Below are 22,705 nucleotides of genomic sequence, written 5' to 3'. Positions count from 1 at the left end.
CCTTCTCCAGGGGATCTTCTTAGTACTTTCGTTTTGGGGGACAGAAGATGATGCATTCAGAAGCGAGATTCCAGCCCCAGATCCAGGCGCCAGGAGGCAAGGAGATGGAATCCGGGCCTCGGACGGCGCGGGTACATCAAGGGAGGCCCCATGGGACCTCCTGGCGACCCGTGGCGATCACGACTGGTACGGCGGGGCGTGGCGGAGGCGGGGCAGGGGACGTGTTGGAGGGGCAGGGGCGGGGCCGGGGTCAGGGCAAGGGGCGGGGCGGAGGTGTGTCCAGTCTGAAGGCAGGGGGTGGGGCCGAGGCTCGGGCTGGGGCGGGGCCAAGCTCGACTTAGCTGGCCCTGGTGGCCCGCTGCTCCAGTCTGGCCGCTCGGCTTTCATGGGTTTTTCTTCGCTGGTTTCTGGGTGAAAGACCGCCATGGCGCTGCGTGCGGCCGTGTTCGACCTGGTCGGGGTCCTGACTCTGCCCTCGGTCACCAGTTTCTGGGATCGCGCCGAGGAGGAGCTGGCGCTGCCCAGGTAAGGGACCCCGCGTGGGTTGGTCCGGGCGGCTGGGGCGCCACTCCTTGGAGAAGTTGCTTTTCGAGATTCGCAGAACTGGTTTCAGATTGCTGGAAGGCGAGAGCGCTGGGTGGAAGGTTAGAACAATTATTCGGCCCTCAAATACCAGTGTGTCTAAGTAGATCCACTGTCTTTCTAAATGTTGAGTATTTAAGATTCTCTAAGGACTCCAAAATTGACTTTTATATTGAAATCTTTTCTTAAAGTCAGAGAAATTACTCCCTGAGGTGTCTGCTGCCCACTTACTTCTCTGTAATGGAATGGGCTGGGGCTTACCTTGTCGCTCAGCTGGTAAAGAATCCTTCCGCAATAAGGGAGACCCGGGTTCAATCCCTGGGTTGGGAAGATCCCCCGGAGAAGGGAACGGCTACCCCCTCAGCATTCTGGCCCAGAGAATTCCTTGGACTGTATAGTCCATGGGGTCGCAAAGACTCGGACACGACTGAGCGACCTTAACTTCACTTAAGAGAGCTGCGCTGAAGGTTTTTAGAGAAAAAAGTCCTGTGCCTTGCACAATGTCAACAGCAAAGCAGAAACAGCCCCCAAACATAACTACTGGGAAATGGTCAACTAGGAAGCATAACCAGTAACCGGAATGTTCAGGATGAGATTTCAGTGACATCAGAAAATATCTGTTATAAGTGCAGAAAAACAAACCCACCAGAATGTACAACTGTTTATACAGCAGGGAAACTATGGAAAAAGTATTTCAACTATGGAAAAACAGCTAAATGCTGAAGATGCCTGAAAGAAATTTTCCAAAATATCCCTGTGGTTGCACCAGTTTACATTTCCAGTCAATAGTACAGGCAGGCTTCTCATTCTCCACATCCTTGCCAGCACATGTTATTGCTTGTCTTTTGATAATAGCCATTCTAACAGATGTGAGGTGATATCTCACTGTAGTTTTGATTGCCTTTCCTTGCAGTTCTTTTAACCATGGTATTGTTTCACTTTTTTTAGCCTGTAAGTTGTATTATTTTTTTTTTTTAAGACATAAAAGAGAGTAAGGTATGTGATATGTTTACACCTGTGACCTCATCAGTGGGGGAGAGAACATGACTTGTCAATGTACAAATCACAAGAATACTTGTCAGTATACCAGTGCATGTACTTGAGAGTGTATCTGTGAGTATACAGGTCACAGGTAGTCAAGTTTACAAATGGACAAAATTTCAGAGTCCAGAGTGCCAACCATTACACGATGGAACCCACAAATGTACAGAATTTCAAACAGCACTGGACTTTGAGTCCGACCCAGGTTAAAATCTCAGTTCTAACACTTAGCATTGGGCCACCTTGCTTAACCTGACTTGTTAACTCAACTGAGACCTCAGTCTTAAAATAAGAAAATACTGCCCCTCAATTTTCTGTATGGGTTAGATTAGATGACACGTAAGATAGGTGGGCCACTGTGTTCCTGATCCATTTTTTATTATTCAGGTCTCATGCACAGAAAGACCAATGTACTGGGATATTCTGTTCATCCACTATGGCACCGACTCACACACCATCTCTGTGACCATGGCGAGGATTGTTCCCAGTAGTCACAAAACAGTACAGCAAAGCTAGCTGACCCCGGAAGTCAGAGTCCATGCTTTCGATCTTATTAGCCTGTGGACAGAAAACAGAAGTGCCTCTTCACTTTTTCTTGTTCCTCTCTACATCCTGGACAGCATCGTAGCTGATACATAAATCACTTAAGCAAAACCCAGGGTTTTGTTTTTATTTATTTTATAATCTTTTGGCAGCAAAATCTGACCTGGCTTCGTTTGGTGGCAAGTCTGATCTGAACAAACATGAGATTATTTATCACCATTATCTATCCTACTACTGTAAATAATCACATGTGCACATGAGTGTATTCTCAGTCGTGTCTGACCCTTTTGTGACCCCGTGGACTGTAGCCCATCAGGCTCCTCTGTCCATGCGATTCTCCAGGCGAGAATACTGCAGTGGGTTGCCATATCCTCCTCCAGGGGATCTTCCCGATCCAGGGATTAAACCAGCTTATCCTGCTTCTTCTTCATTGGCAGGTGGATTCTTTACCACTTGAGCCACCTAGGAAACCTCAAATAGTCACACCTTTCACTATAAATATATTCATGAGTTTAATTACACAGGCTGCCACAGGTCCTCCTGGAGATGTTACTTAATATATGGTATATCCCCCATTTTACCTTTACAGTCTGAAAAATGCAGACACATTTATGAATAAATTGGTAGGTAGGTAGGTTGGTAGACAGGTAGGTTTAAAACAAACAGTAGAATTCTAGTACATGTATTGTTCTATGTTTTAACTTTTTATTTATTTTAACCATTTTATTTCATTCAACAGTTGGATGTCTTTTTGTTTACATAGACCTACTTTTCTCTTTTTAACCACTCCATAGTATTCCACAATATGGAAGTTCCGTAATTTATTTAACCATTTTCCCCTGTTGGTGGACATTTATTTGTTAGTGGTCACTATTACAAATAATGTCACTGTCATATTTCCATAGGGTAGTTTTCTAAAAATGGAGTTGCCAAATAAAAGCAAGTAGTATTTACATGTAAAATATTGACTGATTCTGCCAAGCTATTCTCCAAAAAATGCTGTGCCTGCCCTGACTATGCTGGAGTAGGCCAGCCCAGATCCTCCCTATGGTGGAGATGACTCTCCTGAACTTTTGCCAGACATAGAGGGAAAAACATTATCTTGTGTCAGTCTGCATTTTCCTCTCTGCTATTCATTTTTATTGGTCATCTGTATTTTTTTCCCTTGGTGTTTACCTTTTTATACCATTTGCCCATTTTTGTATTTGATTGTCACTTTCTTCTTGATTTCTAGGAACTTTTGATTTCTACCATAATGTTTTATGTTTTTTACTTACCATCTCTTCTGCTATTTCTTTCTTTAGAAATATTTATTTATTTGGTTGTGGGGTGGCATGTGGGATCTAGTTCCCTGACCAGGGATTGAACCCGGCTCCTGGCAGTGAAAGCGTAGAGTCCTAACCACTGGACCACCAGGGAGTTCCTGAAATTGATTTTTTAAAAAACTTTTAAGGCTATCTTTTGTGTAATTTCAGTGGTATTTTAGACGGAGAGAGAAACAGATAAGTGCCCAGAGTGGTGCCTTGGTACAATCCCCTCTTTCAATAGCATCAAGGCTGCAAAGAACAGAGTGCTTGATTTGAGAGTCTTAAGAACTGCAATTCAGGAGAAACAAATTTGAGTAAAACCGAGAGTGTTTTGGGGAAGAGAAAGAGTCAAGGGCTTATTAAGGCAAAAGCCACGAGGCTGTGCTCTGATTCAAGAAAGGAAATAGTTGCCCTTTGGGGAGGGAGTCTAGTACGTATCCTGAGTTTCTGGCAGGTATTCTGACGTCTTCTAGGATTGTACGTAGGACAGTACATGGTCTCACCCAGATTGAGACGTATAAAGTCACGTGTCCTCGGCAGCCTTCTGGCTCCATTCTAGACCACTCACTTGTTCATTATTGTTACTGCTCAGTCACTCAGTCATGTCTGACTCTTTCCGACCCCATGGACTGCAGCATGCCAGGCTTCCCTGTCCTTCACTATCTCCTGGAGTTTGCTCAAATTCATGTTCATTGATTTGGTGATGATCTCAATCTTGGTTGCCCCCTTCTCCTCCTACTCTCAGTCTTTCCTAGCATCAGGGTCTCTTTTGGTTTTCCTTTCACACTATTTTAATCAGTGCATAACATCGTGTGCCTTGTAACTCTATTGCACAAAGGTTTGTGCCCTTTGTCAATATAAAAGTGTTCAGTAGGTATGCAGTTTTTCTAAAGCAGTTGTATCAAATCCTGCTCCTACCGGAAATATAAGAGAGTTTTAGTTTCTCCACATTGTCATTAGTACTTGATGTCATTCTGTTTAAATTTAGCAGATCTGGTGGGTTTATGGTGTTTTCTCATGGTTTGTTTTTTTTTTTAATTTTTTTTGTTTTTTTGTTTTTAAATGTTTACAATGTTGTGTCGGTTTCTGCCATACAACAACTCAACTCAAATCAGACATAATTATACTTGTATGCTCTCCCTCTTGAGCCTCCCTCCCTCCCCCCCATCCCACAGAGTGAAATAAGTCAGAAAGATGCAAACAAATGCATATTTATGCCTAAATGTGGAATCTAGGAAAACGGTACTGATGAACCTATTTGCAGGGAAGGAATGGCAACACAGATGTAGCGAATGGACTTGTAGACCTGGAGGAAGAGGGAGAGAGTGGGACAAACAGAGAAAGTGGCATCAACGTATATACACTATTGTATGTAAAATGGATAGTTAGTGGGAAGTTGCTATATCACACAGGGAGCCCGGCCTGGTGCTCTGTCACCGTGGCTTTAATTTGTGTTTCTCTGATGAATATGATATTGAGCTTCTTATTAGGTGCTTACTGGCCATTTGATAATTCTCTTGAATGAGACAGTTGTTTGTTGCAATTTCTTTTAAAACATTTCTTTCCTCTTCTCAGGATTTTTATTTTGATCTATCTTTAAGTTGACTGGAAGTCTTTCTTATATTTTTTTTCTTCCAGGAAAGGCATGATGGCAAACTACTATATTAGTTTTCCCTGCCTGAACCTGATTTGTGTGGGTCTCAGCTTACCAATAACCAATGTTCTGTTTGGGCCATTCCTTGAGGTTCTTATTGTGATTACAAGACACCCTTCAGCAGTAGCCATTGGGGAACTTCGGAAAAAATAAGGATTTATTACTTATGAAACCCAGAAATTGCACAGCACACCTGGGGCCACATAGTGAGGATATGAGGAGAATGAGAGCCTGGGCCTGGGTTCCGTTTTTATTGGGGTTCCGTATGGGGGCCATGGTTTCATGGGCTCACTCTTTATTGGTGAATTTAAAACAAGAGCAGGAATTTAAAACATGGAAATAGAACAAATAGCCCATTTGATCAGTTATGAAAATCAACCAAGATCTCTAAAACCTTGGACATAAAATAAGTTGTCTGGGGATAGACTTGGGGGGCATTCTTTCTTGGCATCTTTTTATCTCAATGTCTAGTGCATATTACTCCACCATTTTCTCACATTTAAAGCTGCAAGCATAGAAAGCTATTGTCAGTCTGAATTGTTCTTCTTTGTGGATAGTCTAATTTTTTTTACCCAAAATGTTGTCTGTTAGACTTTCTTATCCCAAGAATTGAAACATTTCCCCACCCTCTATCTGCTGTGGTTATTTTTTCATTTATTTTGACTGGTGAACACTTTTTTTGGTTGAACACCTTTGATTTCAGAACTCAGATTTTTCTTTAGCCTGGAAACATCTTCTCCCATTTTTTCTTTGACTGTTGCTTTCTGATCTTTCCTTCTATGATTCTTCTTGTTTACTGAAGGAATTTGGCCTCCATAGGCCTTATCTTTTTGTACATTAATTCTTTTTTAATCTTTTTTTTTGATTGAAGTATAATTACAATGTTGTGTTAGCTTCTACTGTACAACATAATGAGTCAGCTCTGTGTATAAATATATCCCCACCCTCCTGGACCTCCTTCCTCACCCCCCACCTCTCTAGATCATCACAGAGCACCAAGTTGACCTCCCTGTTTGCACATTAATTTTAATTGCTTCATCATTTTACTCTTTGTCTTTGGACATTTTGTTGGGTCTTTTGATTCACTAGTTTCATTTCCGTGATAGCCATTTCACTGTTCCCTGCTTTTATTAAGCAACCTTAAAGTTTGAAAGTCATGCTTTCCAGTGCCAACAACTTATCTCCAATTGCTTCTCTGAGACGCCAATAAAAAAATATTGCCTCCTTTTGTTTTAGAGAGTTATCAACCTCTCCTTCTTGTGCAGCTACATTCTTCCTTCAATTCCTCTTCTTTTACCTACCTCCAATTTCAGGCAGCAAAATCAATTTTCCCTGTGCTTTTCCATCTCACTCATCCAGGGTGTAATAGTTATTTGTTTATATGTTGCCTCACTTGTTCCCCTAGGAGCTCCCTAAGAATATATCCGTATTTTTTCATTTTTCTATCATGTCTATCTATCTATCACAGCACCAGACACAATGCCTTGACGCCATAGGTCCTCAATGAAAGATTGTTGAGTTGAACTCTGTGTTGCTTCTTAAAAGTGGATGGCAGCTGAGAAGGGCATGAGCGATCTTTTTGAGGTGATGTGCCATGTTGTGCTTAGTCAATCAGTCATGTCCGATCTTTGCGACCCCATGAACTGTAGCCCACCTCTGTCCATGGGGATTCTCCAGGCAAGAATACTGGAGTGGGTTGCCATGCCCTCCTCCAAGGGATCTTCCCAACCCAGGGATCGAACCCAGGTCTTCCCCATTGCAGGCGTATTCTTTACCATCTGAGCCACCAGGGAAGATAGAAATGTTCTAAAACTACAACACAGTGAGGTTTGTGCACCACTACAAAAATTACTACAAGTCATTGACTTGTACGCTGAAGATTTGTGAGTTTGATGACATGTAAGTATAATTTAATAAAGTCATATCTGAAAAAAGACAACCAATGGCAAAGATGTGCCAAAGCCATTGTTGATGTTGGAAAATTGAGCAAGGCTATAAATAGTAGGGTTTGTTTTTTTTTTTATGTTATGTCTTAATGTCAATCATTGTTACCTGCAAGAGGATTAGTTGGGTTAAAGGTTGTTGACTTATCAGATATGAAACTCCCAGATATCTGTCCTCTTAACACAGAATGTTAAATATTAATACTTTCAACTGGGTTGCCAATTCCATTCCATTCTAAGTTTTTGCCTAGAGCACTATACTAAGAAGGCCTATAAATCAATGTCCGAACGCAGTGGTATAGGATGTGACAGGTTAGAAAAATCGGCCAGGAATTTGAGGGAACAGAGTTGTATGTGCCATCTGCTACCTGTCTGATGTCACCTAGCCAGCCATGGGAGGTGAGAAATTATCAAGAAAGTGGAATGGAAGCTTTTGTTTTGTAATGTAGGAAAGTAAGAGGGTAATGTAGGAAAGTAAGAGGGTCTCTCTCTGTCTGCCTCTCCTCTGGGCCACATACACAGGATGAACATGAACCAATGTATTAATCAGCTAGGGTTACCGTAAAGAAGGACTGCAAACTGGGTGTTTTCAACAGCAATTCCAGAAGCTAGAAGTCCACCATCGAGGTGTCTGTCCCCTACCTGCTGCTGTGATGAAGTCATTTAAACGTTCCTGATGTTTCTTTGTGTCTTGCAGAGGCTTTCTGAGTAAAGCTTTCCTGAAAGGAGGCCCGGATGGTTCCAGCACCCGTGTGATGAGGGGAGAGATCACGTTTTCCCAGGTGCAGTGACATCTCATAGACCCCCTTGAGGAGGTGTTCTGTGCCTACCCACCCATCTTCCCCCACTGACCATAAGCTCCGTGAGGGCAGGGCCACGTCATCTGCCTCATTCATTTACCTCTTATAACACTTAACTCACAAGACTGGTGTGGAGACATTTCAGGCTGGTTTACTGTCTCTTTGAGCCAAGCAGAGGGGCATGCCCCAGTGACTAGGAAATTCCCCAAGCCCTTGAAAATGTGTGCCAGGGAATTACAGCAGCCAGAGTAGCTTTTTTTCCCTCTTAAGCTGTAGTTAAAGACACATCACATGAAATTTACCGCCTTGATCATTTTTAAGTATACAATGCAGTAATGTCATGTATATTCACGTTAGGTAACCAAATCCACCATCCATCTCCAGAACTGTTTTAAAATTTTTTTTAAGTTGATATGTTGTATTTTCTTTCTTTCTTTCTTTTTCAGTCACATGGAATGTGAGATCTTAGTTCCCCCACCAGGGATTGACCCTACACTCCGTGCTTTAGAAACTCAGAGTCTTATCCATTGGACCACCAAGAAAGTCCCAGAATTCTTTTTATCTTCAAAAACTGAAACTCTATACCCATTAAACAACAACTTCCCACCCCACCTTACCCCTAGCCCCTGGCAACCACTATTGCATTTTCTATGTATTTGGCTACCCTAGGACACAACTGAGCAACTTCACTTTCACTTTTCACTTTCACGCATTGCAGAAGGAAATGGCAACCCACTCCAGTGTTCTTGCCTGGAGAATCCCAGGGATGGGGGAGCCTGGTGGGCTGCCGTCTATGGGGTCGCACAGAGTCGGACACGACTGAAGCGACTTAGCAGCAGCAGCAGCAGATACTTTACATGGGCTTCCCTGGTGACTCAGACGGTAAAGAATCTGCCTGCCTATGCAGGAGACCCGGGTTCCATCCCTGGGTCGGGAAGATCCCCTGAAGGAGGAAATGGCAACCCACTCCAGTATTCTTACCTGGAGAATCCCACGCATAGAGAGAGGTGCCTTGTAGGCTACAGTCCCCGGGGTCACAAAGAATAGGGCACAAATGAAGTAACTGACACTAATGCAACATTTGTCCTCTTGTGACCGCTTATTTCACTTTGCATGAAGTCTTCAAGTTTCATCCATACTGTAGCATGTGTCACCATTTCCTTCTTTCTAAGGGTGAATAGTATTCCACTGTATGGATAGACCACACTCTGTTTACCCATTCATCTTTCAAAGCATCTTTGGGTTGCTTTCTCCTTTTAGTTATCATGAACAGTGCTGCTATGAACACAAGTGTACAAATATCTGTTTGAAACCTTGCTTTTCGTTTTCCTGGGTATATATCCAGAAGTGGGATGGTAGATCATAGGGCAGTTTCACTTTTTAGCTTTCTGAGGAACCACCATATGATTTTCCATAGTGGCTGCACCATTTTACATTTCTCCGCAACACACCCAAGGTTACCAGTATTTCCATATCCTTGCCAACTTATTATTTTCGTGTTTTTTTTTTTAATGGTAGTCATCCTTAGAGTAGTTGTTTTCAGGTCAAGCCACTGGGTCAGAGGCAGTTTTGCTAATTAATAACTATGTGATGGGCGGACTTTGGAGTCTAGGGACGGGATGTGGGTCACGGCTCCCACTTACAGACATGTGAGCATACCAAGTCACAGAAGCTCTCAAAGTCGGTCTTGCCATCTCTAAAATGAGACGAATAACACTGTCCATCTCCTAGGTTGTTATGAAGATTGGAAAGTGCTTAGCACAGTGCTTGTCATGTAATAAGTGCTTAAGAAATAGTAGTTATTATTATCACTACAACCTTGACTTTTTAATTTGTAGTATGTGCATGCTCAGCCGCTCTGGTCATGTCCAACTCTTTTGTGACCCCATGAGCTGTAGCCCACCAGGCTCCTCTGTCCATGGGATTTCCCAGGGAAGAATACTGGAGTGGGTTGCCATTTCCTCCTCCAGGGTAGTCTTTCCCATCCAGGGGTCAAACTCGAGTCTCCTGCTTGTGCTGCCGTTAAAAAAAAAGCCACAGACTAGGTGACTTAAACAGCAAAAGTTCGTTTTCTCAGAGGTCTAGAGGTAGAAGCCCGGGATCGGGGTGGCAGCAGGGCTGGTTTCTCCTGAGGCCTCTCTCATCCGCTTGCAGACGGCCCCCCTTTTCCTGTCCAGACTCTTCGGTCCCTCTGTGTGCATCTGAGTCCTGATCTCCTGTTCTTTAAAGGACACCTGTCAGATTGGATTAGGGCCCCTGGTGACCTCATTTTACCTTAGAGAAGTGAGTGAGTGAAAGTCACTCAGTCGTGTCTGACTTTTGGCGACCCCATGCACAGTAGCCCACCAGGCTACTCTGTCCATGGGATTCTCCAGGCAAGAATATTGGAGTGGGTTGCCATTTCCTTCTCCAGGGGATCTTCCAAACCCTGGGATCAAACCCAGGTCTCCCGCATTGCAAGCCGATTCTGTACCATCTGAGCTACCTTAATGATTCTTTAGAGACTCTCTCTCCAACAACAGTCACATTCCAAGGTCTTGGGGTTTAGGACTTCAACATGAATTTGGGGGAAACAAAAGTAGGCTCGTAATAGGGATGTTTGAGTAGTTTCCAATTGGGAGCTCTTGGGAATATATCACTGTTAGAACACTTTGGCTCATGTCTTTTGACATGTGTAGACAATTTCCATTGGGTATATGTACAGGACCCTAATGCTGAGAAAAGACCCTGATGCTGGGCAAGATTGATGGCAGAAGGAGAAGGGGGCGGCAGAGGCTGAGATGGTTGGATGGCATCACCAACTCAATGGGCATGAGTTTGAGCAAACTCTGGGAGATAGTGAAGGGCAGGGAAGCCCAGTGTGCCGCAGCCTGTGGGGCTGCAAAGAGTCAGACACAACTGAGTGACGAACAACAGTGTATCCAGGAACAGATCTGGTGGATCACAGGCAATGTGTGTGTTCAGATTAAGTACGTGCTGCCCAAATCTTTCCCAAGTGGTTGTACCGACTGACAGTCCCTCATCAATTCACTTTTGCAGTGGGTGCCATTCATGGAAGAAGACTGCAAGAAATGCTCCGAGGACTCTGGAATCTGCCTCCCAGAGAATTTCTCTATAAAGCAAATCTTTGAGAAGGTGCTTTCAGCAAGAAAGATCAACTACCCCATGCTTCAAGCAGCTGTCACTCTCAAAAAGAAGGGTAAGGCTCCAGTACTGGCCATTCTCCAACCTAATTGCAACAGAACCATTGGGAAGGTCAGGTCGTAGTATGTTGAAATGTGGTTTGAGATCAGGAATCTTCTGGGCCTAGATGGAGAGCTGTTCTTCAAACACAGCTTCAAAGTAAGTTTTAGGAAATGGCCAAAATCAGCACTATCAGAATAGCTGTAAGAAAGAATTTTGTTTAATTAGCAATTTATGCTTCATGAACAAAATTCTCCCCCTACCATGGTACCAGTAATGACCTGAATGACCCAACCTCTTGTCACAGTGATTAGAAAACAAAGCCTTTTTATTTTATCTTGTTTTGGTTATGCCATACAACACAGAGGATCTAAGTTCCCCAACCAGAAATCAAACCCACACCCCCTGCAGTGGAAGCACATGGTCTTAACCACTGGACCACCAAGGAAGTCCCAAAAACAGGACCTTTTAAGCAACCGTGATTTTCTCAGCCTCTTCATGTCACAGTGGTTGAGCTATATGAGCTGGCTGACATGGGTTCAAGTGGTGTCAAACAGTCTAGAACATGAGGTCATGTCCATTCTATAGGCATTTACTTATTTATTTATCACAGAAATTTTAATTGTTAATTACAAAGATGATTTAAAATATGGCAAAATGCTTTAGACAGGAGGTTAAATAATAAAAGCAGAATGGTAAAACTGTCAGAACACTAAGATTACACTTATGTAAAAATGCAGTTGGGTGTAAAGAAGGAAAGGGCTTCCCAGGTGGCACTAGTGGTAAAGAACCCACCTGCCAATGCAGGAGACTTGGGTTTGATCCCTGGGTCAGGATGATTCCCTGGAGGGAGAGCATGGCAAGCTACTCTGGTATTCTGAATCCCATGGACAGAGGAGCCTGGAGGGCTACAGTCCATAGGGTGGGAAAGAGTCAGACACGACTGAACACACACAGACAAACACACACACTAACAAAGTTTGCAATAACATGGACTGGGAGGAGGGTGGAGGGTTGGAGTGGCAGTCAGAAGGTGGAATTCTAGGCCTTGCTTGGCTCTACCTGTGCTGTGTGGCTCTGGGCAGCTTAGAATTTGTCTGAGCTTTCATTTTCCTGTTGGTAAAGGTGGGATGCTAAGGCCTGCCCTGCCTGCCCCAAAGGTGTAAGGATCCAAGGGGCTGATGAAAGTTAAAACACCTTGATCAGATGAGCTGAAGAATGTCACAACTTCTTGCTCTGCAATTGCAAGGAATGAAGGGTTGTATCGTCTCCATCCAAAAGCCCTTGGTGCACACCATTAGCTGGCTCTCACGTCTGCATCAGAAAGGGCGGATGGGTAAAGATGGTGCTTTTCCAACTTGTCAGTTGAGAAGCCGGGCATCAGGAGATTGATGTGAGTGAGCAGAACCCTGCTTGGCCCCGTCTTTGGGCCCCCTCAGTGGGACACCCGGAGCTTCTCAGAGCTCTGTAGCTGGCCGATTCACTGGTGCCTTCTTGCTTAGGATTTACAACCTGTATCCTCACCAACAACTGGTTGGATGACAGCGCTGAGCGAGGCAGCCTGGCCCAGATGTTGTGTGAGCTCAAGCCACACTTTGATTTCCTGATTGAGTCGTGCCAGATTGGAATGGTCAAGCCCGACCCTCAGATCTACAAGTTTGTGCTGGACACCTTGAAGACCAGCCCCAGTGAGGTACGTGGACACTGCCTTTCAATGGAAAAGAATGTTCTAGAGTGATTGCAATCAAGAAAAATTGAGGGACCTTCCCTGGGGGGTCCAGTGGTTAAGAATCTGCCTTCCAGTGCAGGGGACACAGGCTCAGTCCCTGGCTGGGGAACTTATCTCCCACATGCTGTGGGGTAACTAGGCCCGAACATCCCAATGGAGAGATCCAGGGTGCCACAGCTAAGACTTGATGCAGCCAAATAAACAAATAAATTTTTAAAAAACTTTAAAGAAGTGTGAACAGGTGGGGGACACCTGCGATTTGGCAGAGTGGTCCAATGTCTGGTGGCAGGGGCGACTTCTCCCAGGCCAGGACTTCTAAAGGGTTTTCACCTGCCCCTTCAGCCTGGGAAGTTCTACCAGAGATGGGCCTCTGGTCGACCTCTGTGCTTTTTGCAGGACCTTGGTTAAAACAGGCATTATTGTCCAGACCATTCAGAATGGCTTCCCAGGTAGCGCTGGTGGTGAAGAACCCACCTGCCAACGCAGTGAGACTTCAGAGATGCAGGTTCAATCCCTGGGTCGGGAAGATAGCCTGGAGAGCTTGGTTAAAACAGTCATTATTGTCCAAAGCTGCCAGACCAGCTGCCTGCATTTTCCTGTAAAGAAACATAGACTTTCCCAAGACCACAGGCTAATCAGTCACCCAACCAAAGGCTGTGCAGGAAGGGGATCCAATACTGCAGGAGTCTCCTTATAGGCACCCCCACACCCCTGAATCCAGCCTTCATGCCGTCTCTAGATTATCTGGTCTAAAATGTTGCTTTTGTTGTGTTTCACTACTCTGTTCTCCACAGAGGTGGTTGGACCGAGAGAAAATTCCTCTCTGACGCTGTCTCGTCGGCCCCTTTCACCCATAAGCTGATCGTTGTGACACAACTCTCTCGCTGTGGCGTGTGATCTCAGTAGTTGCAGAGTCAGGCTTAGTTGCTCTGCAGCATGTAGGATCTTAGTTCCCTGACCAGGGATCTAACCAGTGTCCCCTGCATCGCCAGGCAGATTCTTAACCACTGGACCACCAGGGAAGTGCCAAAGGATCTTTTTTTTTTTTTAATTTAGACCTGATCTATTCAGAATTTATATAGGGAATAAGTGAAGGAAGGAATAACTTTTCTTCCCCCAGAACAGTTGAAATACTTAATCTTTTAAGTAATCCTTTTCCTTACCAATTTGGCATGACACTTTTATTAGAAACTAAATTCTCATTTGTATATGATTCTATTCCTAGACTCTTCTATTTCGTTAATATGTTTATTTCTTTCCTAGAACAAAACTTTTTCTTCCACCTTTTGTAGCTTCATATTTTATGAAACCTTTTATTATCTGACCTTATTATAGGTCTATTCCAGACATTTTTTGGAGGGGGTCTATTCATACATGTTGATTTTCCTAGAGGAATTTTAAGTTTCATCTGGTAAGTTTATATGCTTCTTTCATCTTACAGTTTCAGATTCAGGGAACATGTGTATCTATCTATGTGTTTATATGTATGCTTACATAATTAAATTAATTACAAAATTAATTTTAAGAGTGAACAATTACATGGGGAGAAAAATAACTCAATATTTTATCAATCTGATCACGAGATTACTAATCCTTTTCTTTTTCTTTTAAGATTTTTTTATATGGACCATTTTTAAAGTCTTTATTGAATTTGTTACAACACGGCTTTTGTTTTACATTTTGTTTTTTTGGCTGAGATGCTTGTAGGACCTTAGCTCCCTGACCAGGGATAGAACCCGCACCCCCTGCATTGGAAGACAAAGTCTTAACCACTGGACTGTCAGGGAAGTCCTGACATTACTAATTCTTAACCTCAGCCACTGTCCACATTGTAGCTTATTTCAGGCTAGTGGTCCTCATGCTTGAGTTTTGCTTTGATCAAACTGACACTACCATCCATGCTCTTTGCATTCAGGTGGTTTTCTTAGATAACTTCGAAACTAATCTGAAGCCAGCCCGCGAGATGGGGACGGTCACCATTCTCGTCCACGACACTGACACGGCCCTGAAGGAGCTGGAGAAAGTAACCGGGGTGCAGGTAACTTTTCTCTCTGTGCCGAGTCGGATTTCCTCACTTGCCTGTGTTTAGCCACGCTCAACAAAACACGCGGGGTTCCAGATGAGGGCCTGCTGGGTGGGAGACTGTTACCCTTCCTGTAACCAGCATGATGTCTGTGACGAACTTCCTATTTCCTTCTCTGCAGTCAGCGAACAGGGAAAGGATGTTCGGAGAGCAAGAATCTATACTGGTCAGAGGCAGGGGACCAAGACTAGAGCAAGGCCCTCAGAGTCACGCATTCAGAGTAAATACGAGAATGTCACTGCCAGGTCCTCCCTGAAGTGGTCGGGAGCCCTGTTCTCTGATCTGCCTGGTGATGCTGCTGGCTCTCAGGCATAGTGGTTTAGTTCCACATGGGTCACACCCTCTTGGCAGTCAGAGGGAAAGCTCCAAAGTAAACCTGTTCCTCTCTCAGGAGGCAGGGAGGCCCACCAAGATGCTGCTGGGGACTGCTAGGGGTTAGCCTGCTCTGCCAGAGGGGAGGCATCTTTTGTTCTTTTAAAAATATGTTTATTTATTTGGCTGCATCAAGTCTTAGTTGCCGCACACTTTCTTTCTGACACGTATTACCACCAAATATGTGGAGGTTTTCCCCCACACCAAGCAGTTCTCCGCCACACGAGCTGGGTGGCCTACCATGTAACTTAGTTCTGACACCATCTACCTGGAGAGGGTATCAGAGCTCCCAGGTTAAGGCTCAGTCTGACAAGACTGACCCCTCGACTTCATTTGCCAACCCCACATTCAGGTTGTCACCTGTGCTCCCAACCGATTGGCTATAAATTGGGGGGTCTCAGGACCCCACCCCCCGAATCTATTAACTTGCTACAGTGGCTCACGGAACTCAGGGAAGCACTTTTGTCTACCAGTTTATAAAGTGTTATTCGGGCTTTCCTGGTGGCTCAGTCAGGAAAGAATCTGCCTGCAATGCAGGAGGCCCAGGTTCGATCCCTGGGTGGGGAAGGTCCCCTGGAGAACCCTAACCCTAACCAGTTTATAAAAGAATTTAATAAAGGACACAGATGAACGGCCAGATGAAGGGAGTCACAGGGCAAGCTCTGGGAGGGTCCCGCGCACAGGGGCCTCTGTCTCCCTGGGGCTGTGGCGTGTTACCCTTTCCGCGTGGATCTCACCAGCCTAGAAGCTCTCTGAACTCCATGCTCCTGGAGTTGGGTGGATGTTCATGGAGACTTCCTCATGTAGGCACGATCAATTATTGACTCCACTTCCAGCCCTTCCTCCCTCCCTCCCCTTCCAGACGTTGTGGGGGAGTGGGGGGTGCTGAAAATCCCAAGCTTCTAATCCTGGCTTTGTCTTTCTGGTGACCAGCCCCCACCCAGGAACCCACCCAGAGTCACCTCATTAGAACAAAAGATGCTCTGAGCACTCTTCAGTTCAGTTCAGTTCAGTAGCTCAGTCGTGTCCGACTCTTTGCCCCATGGACCATAGCATGCCAACCCTCTCTGTCCATCACCAACTCCTGGAGCCTACCCAAACTCATGTCCATTGAGTCGGTGATATCATCCAAACATCTCATCCTCTGTCGTCCCCTTCTTCTCCTGCCTTCAATCTTTCCCAGCATCAGGGTCTTTTCCAGTGGGTCAGTTCTTCGCATCAGGTTGCCAAAATATTGGCGTTTCAGCTTCAAGATCAGTCCTTCCAATGAACATTCAGGACTGATTTCCTTTAGGATGGATTGGTTGGATCTCCTTGCAGTCCAAGGGACTCTCAAGAGTCCTCCAACACCACAGTTCAAAAGCATCAATTCTTCAGTGCTCAGCTTTCTTTATAGTCCAACTCTCACATCCATACATGACCACTGGAAAAACCATAGCCTTGACTAGAGGGACCTTTGTTGGCAAAGTAATGTCTCTGCCTTTTAATATGCTCTCTAGGTTGGTCATAACTTTCCTTCCAAGGAGTAAGCGTCTTTTAATTTCATGGCTGCAATTACCATCTGCATTGATTGTGGAGCCCAAGAAAATAAAGTCTGCCACTGTTTCCACTGTTTTCCCATCTATTTGCCAGGAAGTGATGGGACCGGATGCCATGATCTTAGTTTTCTGAATGTTGCACTTTAAGCCAACTTTTTCACTCTCCTCTTTCACTTTCATCAAGAGGTTCTTTAGTTCTTCTTCACTTTCTGCCATTAGGGTGGTGTCATCTGCATATCTGAGGTTATTGATTTCTCCCAGCAATCTTGATTCCAGCTTGTGCTTCCTCCAGCCCAGTGTTTCTCATGATGTACTCAGCATATAAGTTAAATAAGCAGGGTGACAATATACACCCTTGACGTACTCCTTTTCCTATTTGGAACCAGTCTGTTGTTCCACGTCCAGTTCTAGCTGTTGCTTCCTGACCTGCATACAGATCTCTCAAGAGGCAGGTCAGGTGGTCTGGTATTCCCATCTCTTTGAGAATTTTCCAGTTTATTGTGATCCACATAGTCAAAGGCTTTGGCATAGTCAATAAAGCAGAAATAGATGTTTTTCTGGAACTCTCTTGCTTTTTCAATGAGCACTCTTACTATTTAAGAATTTACAAGGGCTTCAGGAGCTCTGTGCCAGGCACCAGGGGCAGAGACCGATATATTAATACATTTTTTAATCTCTTACACAGTCAGTGTAGATCTTCAATAATAGTGGTGCCTCCTTCACACAGAGCATGTGGTGAAAACAAAACCAGACCACAGTGGTGCTGTGAGGGGTCTTTGGAGGGGAGTTAAGAGTGGCTCAGTAGTAAAGAACCCACCTGCCAATGCAGGAGACTCAGGTTCCATCCCTGGGTCAGGAAGATCCCCTGGAGAAGGAAATGACAACCCAGTCCAGTTTCCTTGCCTGGAGAATCCCATGGACTCAGAGGAGCCTGGTGGGCTACAGTCCATAGGACTGCGGAGTCGGACACAACTGAAGCAGCTTGGCATAGCACACAGAGCACAATGACCTCACGTTAGAGCATCTCTCCCAAGCTTGGTTTGTCTTTACGCAAGCCCAGAAGCCTTGTGCAGCAGAGAAGGAAGCACCAAACCTGGAATTAGAGTGGCCACTTGCTGGTCCCACTTACGAGATTTATCCCTTCATCACATCTGAGCCACACACACCGGCCTTGTACAATAGGGAAAGTAAGCTATGTCCCACTTGTCCTCCAAAGGGGCATGGGGAAGGTGTAAGGGAAAAAAAATCACTCCTTTTTAAACAGGGAAGTGCCTCTTATCTGTCAGAAAGGCTATAAGAATCAGTCATGAATGGGCTTTATAAGCTGGACAAAAACATGGGAGAACCGTGTGTTTGTAGGAACCTATCCCACCCATGGAATCAGGGAGACACCCCCTAGTGTGTGACCTGGGAAGTTGGGGACACATTAGAAAAAGGACTCCAGGGTACACTGGCCCTGGGGGCTGTCTTGACTCCCTCATCACTGTCAGAGGCACCCAGCTGCCCGTCCCTGCCACCATACCCTGGGTCCTTTCTGAACACTGCATAGGTGGAGACCCGCCAGTCTCACCCTCTACAGATTCCCAGGCAGACTCTTCCATGTTTAAAAGGAGGTGAATTTCACAGTCTACTCCCTCCATTATTCGCATGTGGATTTTCACAGGTCTGGTGGTCAGACCACACTCTTCTTCTTTTATTTTTCTTGCATTTTTAAAATCTTTTCCATGAGCTTCCCTGGTGGCTCAGCGGTAAAGAATCCTCTTGCAATCCTGGTGATGCAGGTTCGATTCTTGGTCTGGGAGGATCCCCTGGAAAAGGAAATGGCAACCCACTCCAGTATCCTTGCCTGGGAAATCCCATGGACAGAGGAGCCTAGTGGGTTACAGTCTATGGGATCGCAAAAGAGTCAGACACAACTTAGCGACTACACAGCACTGGATATAGTTCCCTGTGCCATATAGTAGGGCCTTGTTGTTTAATCTGTCTTATATAAAATAGTTTGCATCTACTAATCCCAAACTCCAATCCATCCCTCTCTTCCCCCCAGCCCCCACCACTGGCAACCATAAGTCTATTCTTTTTGTCTGAGTCTGTTTCTCTTTCACAGACAGGTTCATTTGTGCACATTTTAGAGTCTGCCTGTAAGTGACAGAATGGTATTTGTCTTTGTCTGAGCTGCTTCTCTCAGTTTGATCACCTCTAGTTGCACGGGCCATACTCTTTTGTCTGCTACCCATTGGCCAGAACTCGGTTACCAGACTCCGCTGACCCGAGGGGAAATGGAGGGAGTGAAGCCTGGCTGTGACCCCGGGGAAGTGGGGCCCAGTAGGTCAGTCACCTGGTCGGCTCAGGAGGCCATGGCACAAGCTGGGGCTGTCTTGAGATACTTTGTGAACTCAGAGGTCTTCTTGTGGACAGAAGCGGAGCCGTCCCCTTACTGTGCGTCTCTTACTTTCAGCTTCTCCAAACTGCAGCCCCCCTGCCCATCTCATGTGATCCAAGCACCGTGACCCACGGATACGTGCCCATAAAGGTGAGTCCGTGCGCTCTCGCCGTCAGCCGAGTCCTCTCCAGCCAGCCCATGTAAGACGACTCAAGAGACGCTTATGAAATCTCCCAGGGAGCTGCACACCCACCATTTATAGGGAAAAGGCCTTTCCCACAAGCATCCAGCTTCCCTGGCAGCTCAGTGACACAGACTCCACCTGCCAATACAGGAGATGTGGATTCGATCCCTGGATCAGGAAGATCCCCTGGAGGAGGAAATGGCAACACACTCCAGTATTCTTGCCTGGGAAATCCCAAGGACAGAGGAGCCTGGTGGGCTATATAGTCCATCGGGTCGAAAAAGACTGGACATGACTTAGCAACTAAACAACAACACAACAAAAGCATCATTCCTCAAAACTCAATAAGAGATGTGGGCCAGTGTGGTCAGATTCCCACCAAACAGCAGGCCACGTGGGGGCCTTGCTCGGCCTGCACAGTCTGTGTGTCTGGCACTTAATTTCATTATTTCATCTGGCGGGTGTGATTGGGGCCTTCCTTTGTGTCAGGCATGAGCCAGATATGAAAGGTGCAGGGAGGCACCAGACTGGTCCTGGGGAACCTGCAGGGGAAAGAAAAAGAGGGAGACAGCCAGTTTTAAGCCCAGGGATCAGGGCTGCGGCAAGACCAAGGCCATGTGCAGAGGGGCCCTGACTTCCGACCCAGTCGGCATACAGGGCAGGGCTTTGGGACATCTACTCAGGTTCATTTTGGGATCTTTCTTGATTTGGCACTGTGACCATTTAACTAAGAAAGCATGTGTAGCTATGGGTTAGCTGACACAAAACCAAAACCCAACAGTTTCTTTGGAGCCAGAAAGAACCAGTTAGAATCCTGCTTTGGCACTTACTAAGTCTGCAAATATGGATACATTTCTTAATGTCCTGAACCTCAGTATACACAGCTATGTGATGTGATGGTGATAAAACCTGGTCTCGGAGTTCTTGTAAGGATTAACTGAAATATCCTGTGTTGATCATGGGGTGTAGTGCCTCATGCTCCACAAACAAGAGAGATGAGGACAAAGAGAGCAGGTGTCCTGAGCTGTGCAGATCTGGGACCTGAGGAGGGGGGTGGGGGTCTGATGCCCTGGAGGAGAGCCACAGGGATATTCAGGGAGCATTCGCTGTTTGCTCGGCACCCCAAGAAATAACCTAGATGAATAGAGGTCTTCCATGACCTCAGGGCTTGTGCAGTCTGCAGTCTGCCAGGAAAATATTTCCCATGGTGACATTACAGGGTGTGGCCCTACTGGCAGTGACTCGGGTACTCAGAATGGACTCTATGGGGGTAGAGAAAGTGACTGTAATGTAATTGCTGGGGATGAGGTTCAGTGGCGAAGCGGGCATCAGAGGATGAGTGGGATTTGAACAGTGAGAAAGGGCGCTTCTGATGAGCATCAGTGAGTGAGGTCCTGGGTACTCCTGGAGTGGTGAAGGTTTCATAAGCTCCCTCCAGACTTCATCTCTAATACTGAAGCAGCATGAGGGGCTCCTTGCCTGGGGCTGGGGTCTGGGCTGTGACCCTGCATCTCCAACCCTGTGGATAGGATTTGTTCTCATAATCCTCCTGATGTTTGCATATCCAGCCAGTTTCAATAAATTCCTATTTGACCTGGAAGGAGTGTGATTCAGAGCTGCCTAACCACATCCTCTGGCCTCACCCCAAACTTAAGGACTTGGGTAGTGGCCTCTGGGGAACCCAGGCTCTGCGGGTACTGTTGCCTTGATGTCAATGAAACTCAAAATGCGCTATAATAGATCTCCGATTTCTGGCTTAATGACAATTTGTGTTAACAAGTTGTTCAAAGGATGGGAAAGTGCATGTGTTTGCTGAGCTACTCAGCTGAAAGAACAAACCTTTTAGTTAAGATCCATTAAGAAAGAGGGCGGTTAGGATCATTTGACTGGGCAACAGTACTGTAACATTTTTCAATATAAAGGAGTATAGAATTTAAAGTTCAATTCCTGGAGAAGGAAATGGCAACCCACTCCAGGATTCTTGCTCGGAAAAATCGCAGACAGAGGAGCCTGGTGCGCTACAGTCCATGAGGTCGCCAAAGAGTCAGACATGACTTAGTGACTAAATAACAACAATTTTACATATAAAATTCAAGTTTTACAAATTAAAGCATATTAACTGTTGCCTAAACAAAAAAGTTCAATTCCCTTTCTTTGCCAAGTACTAAAGGAAAGACTATAGAACATATTCTTATTAAAAAAAAAAAAAAGACTATTGTCCATGAAATAGTTTGTGAAACATCAGCCTGATGTTTTCTTGAGCAAAATAGTTCATTGGGAATTATGAGTGAAACTTCCAGTTTGGAATGCTCACCTTGGAGTTGTATGAGATGCAGTGAAATAGAGTCGTTCCAAGTAGATTTCCATAAGATGGAGCTTTTTTTTTGTTTCCATTAGGAATTTAAAGATATGTATTTTGAGGGGAAAATAGGGTGCTTTGACTATATATTGCTTTATCTCTTTTGCTTAGACCCTGCTGTAATGGTCAGAGTAGGCTCGGTGCTGTAATAAACAGCCTCACACTTTCAGTGGCTTGACTCCAAGTTTGTTTCTGTCTGGCAGCGCAATCCGGTGTGGTTTGGGAGTGGGCTGTCTCCTCACAGTCATTCAAGCACCCAGGCTTCTTCTTTTTGCAGGTTCTTCCTTCCTCACGGTCCAGTCCATTCGGGTACAGATAGGAAAGGCCAGGGGGAACCAGATGCGGGAGAGGTTTATGGCCCAGAGGGAGCACAGGGCTATTGTACTCAGGCGGTGCTGGCCAGCCACACGGCCACGCCTCTGCAAGGAGGTTGGGAGAGGCCTGGAAAATGTCAGCAGGAGCCAAGGAGAAGAGAAGAAGGTGGATTTTCAGCCCAAGCAGGCTTGGGCACACCTGTGTAGTTCACAAAAGACCAGAAGCATAGAAGCTGGGGGGAAAATTCACATTCAGGAGACAAACAGCTTTTAACAGAACAATCACGGTGTTCTGCACCTTCATGTGAATATTATGCCCTGCACAAGATCAGCCCCAGTTTACTTTATTTTCAATTAACTAATTGATTTTATTTTTGTCTATGCTGGGTCTTTGTTGCTGTTCGAGGGCTTTCTTTAGTTGCGGCAAGCAGGGACTACTGTGTAGTTGTGATGCTCAGGCTTCTTGTTGCCATGGCTTCTCTTGTTGCAGAGCATGGGCTCTAGGGTGCAGGCTCATTAGCTGTGGTACACAGGCTTAGTTGCCCCGTGGCATATGGGATACCCCCAGACCTCAGATGGAGCTGGTGTCCCTTGCATTGCAAGGAGGATTGTTAACCACTAGACCACCAGAAAAGCCCCAGCCCCTAGTTTAACATATGCAATACATATGGTACCAGAAACCCTGACAGA

General features: G+C 45.4%; 1 protein-coding gene across 1 annotated transcript in view; it reads left to right on the top strand.

Moving 5' to 3' along the window:
• The first annotated feature begins 320 nt into the window (after window positions 1-320).
• The window catches only part of EPHX2 (epoxide hydrolase 2), a 54,210-nt gene continuing 31,825 nt past the window's right edge, over window positions 321-22,705 (top strand). The window contains exons 1-6 of the mRNA XM_061163838.1: window positions 321-525; window positions 7,768-7,852; window positions 10,910-11,069; window positions 12,556-12,746; window positions 14,698-14,820; window positions 19,234-19,308. Coding sequence (XP_061019821.1) covers window positions 425-525; window positions 7,768-7,852; window positions 10,910-11,069; window positions 12,556-12,746; window positions 14,698-14,820; window positions 19,234-19,308 — 735 coding nt within the window. The 5' untranslated portion in view covers window positions 321-424. The remainder of the gene's footprint in view (window positions 526-7,767; window positions 7,853-10,909; window positions 11,070-12,555; window positions 12,747-14,697; window positions 14,821-19,233; window positions 19,309-22,705) is intronic.

The sequence above is a fragment of the Dama dama genome, chromosome 16 (genome assembly GCF_033118175.1).
Source record: "Dama dama isolate Ldn47 chromosome 16, ASM3311817v1, whole genome shotgun sequence".
NCBI classification, from domain to species: domain Eukaryota; kingdom Metazoa; phylum Chordata; class Mammalia; order Artiodactyla; family Cervidae; genus Dama; species Dama dama.
The sequence above is the reverse complement of the archived record's forward strand: the minus strand, read 5'-3'. Positions and strand labels throughout refer to the sequence as shown.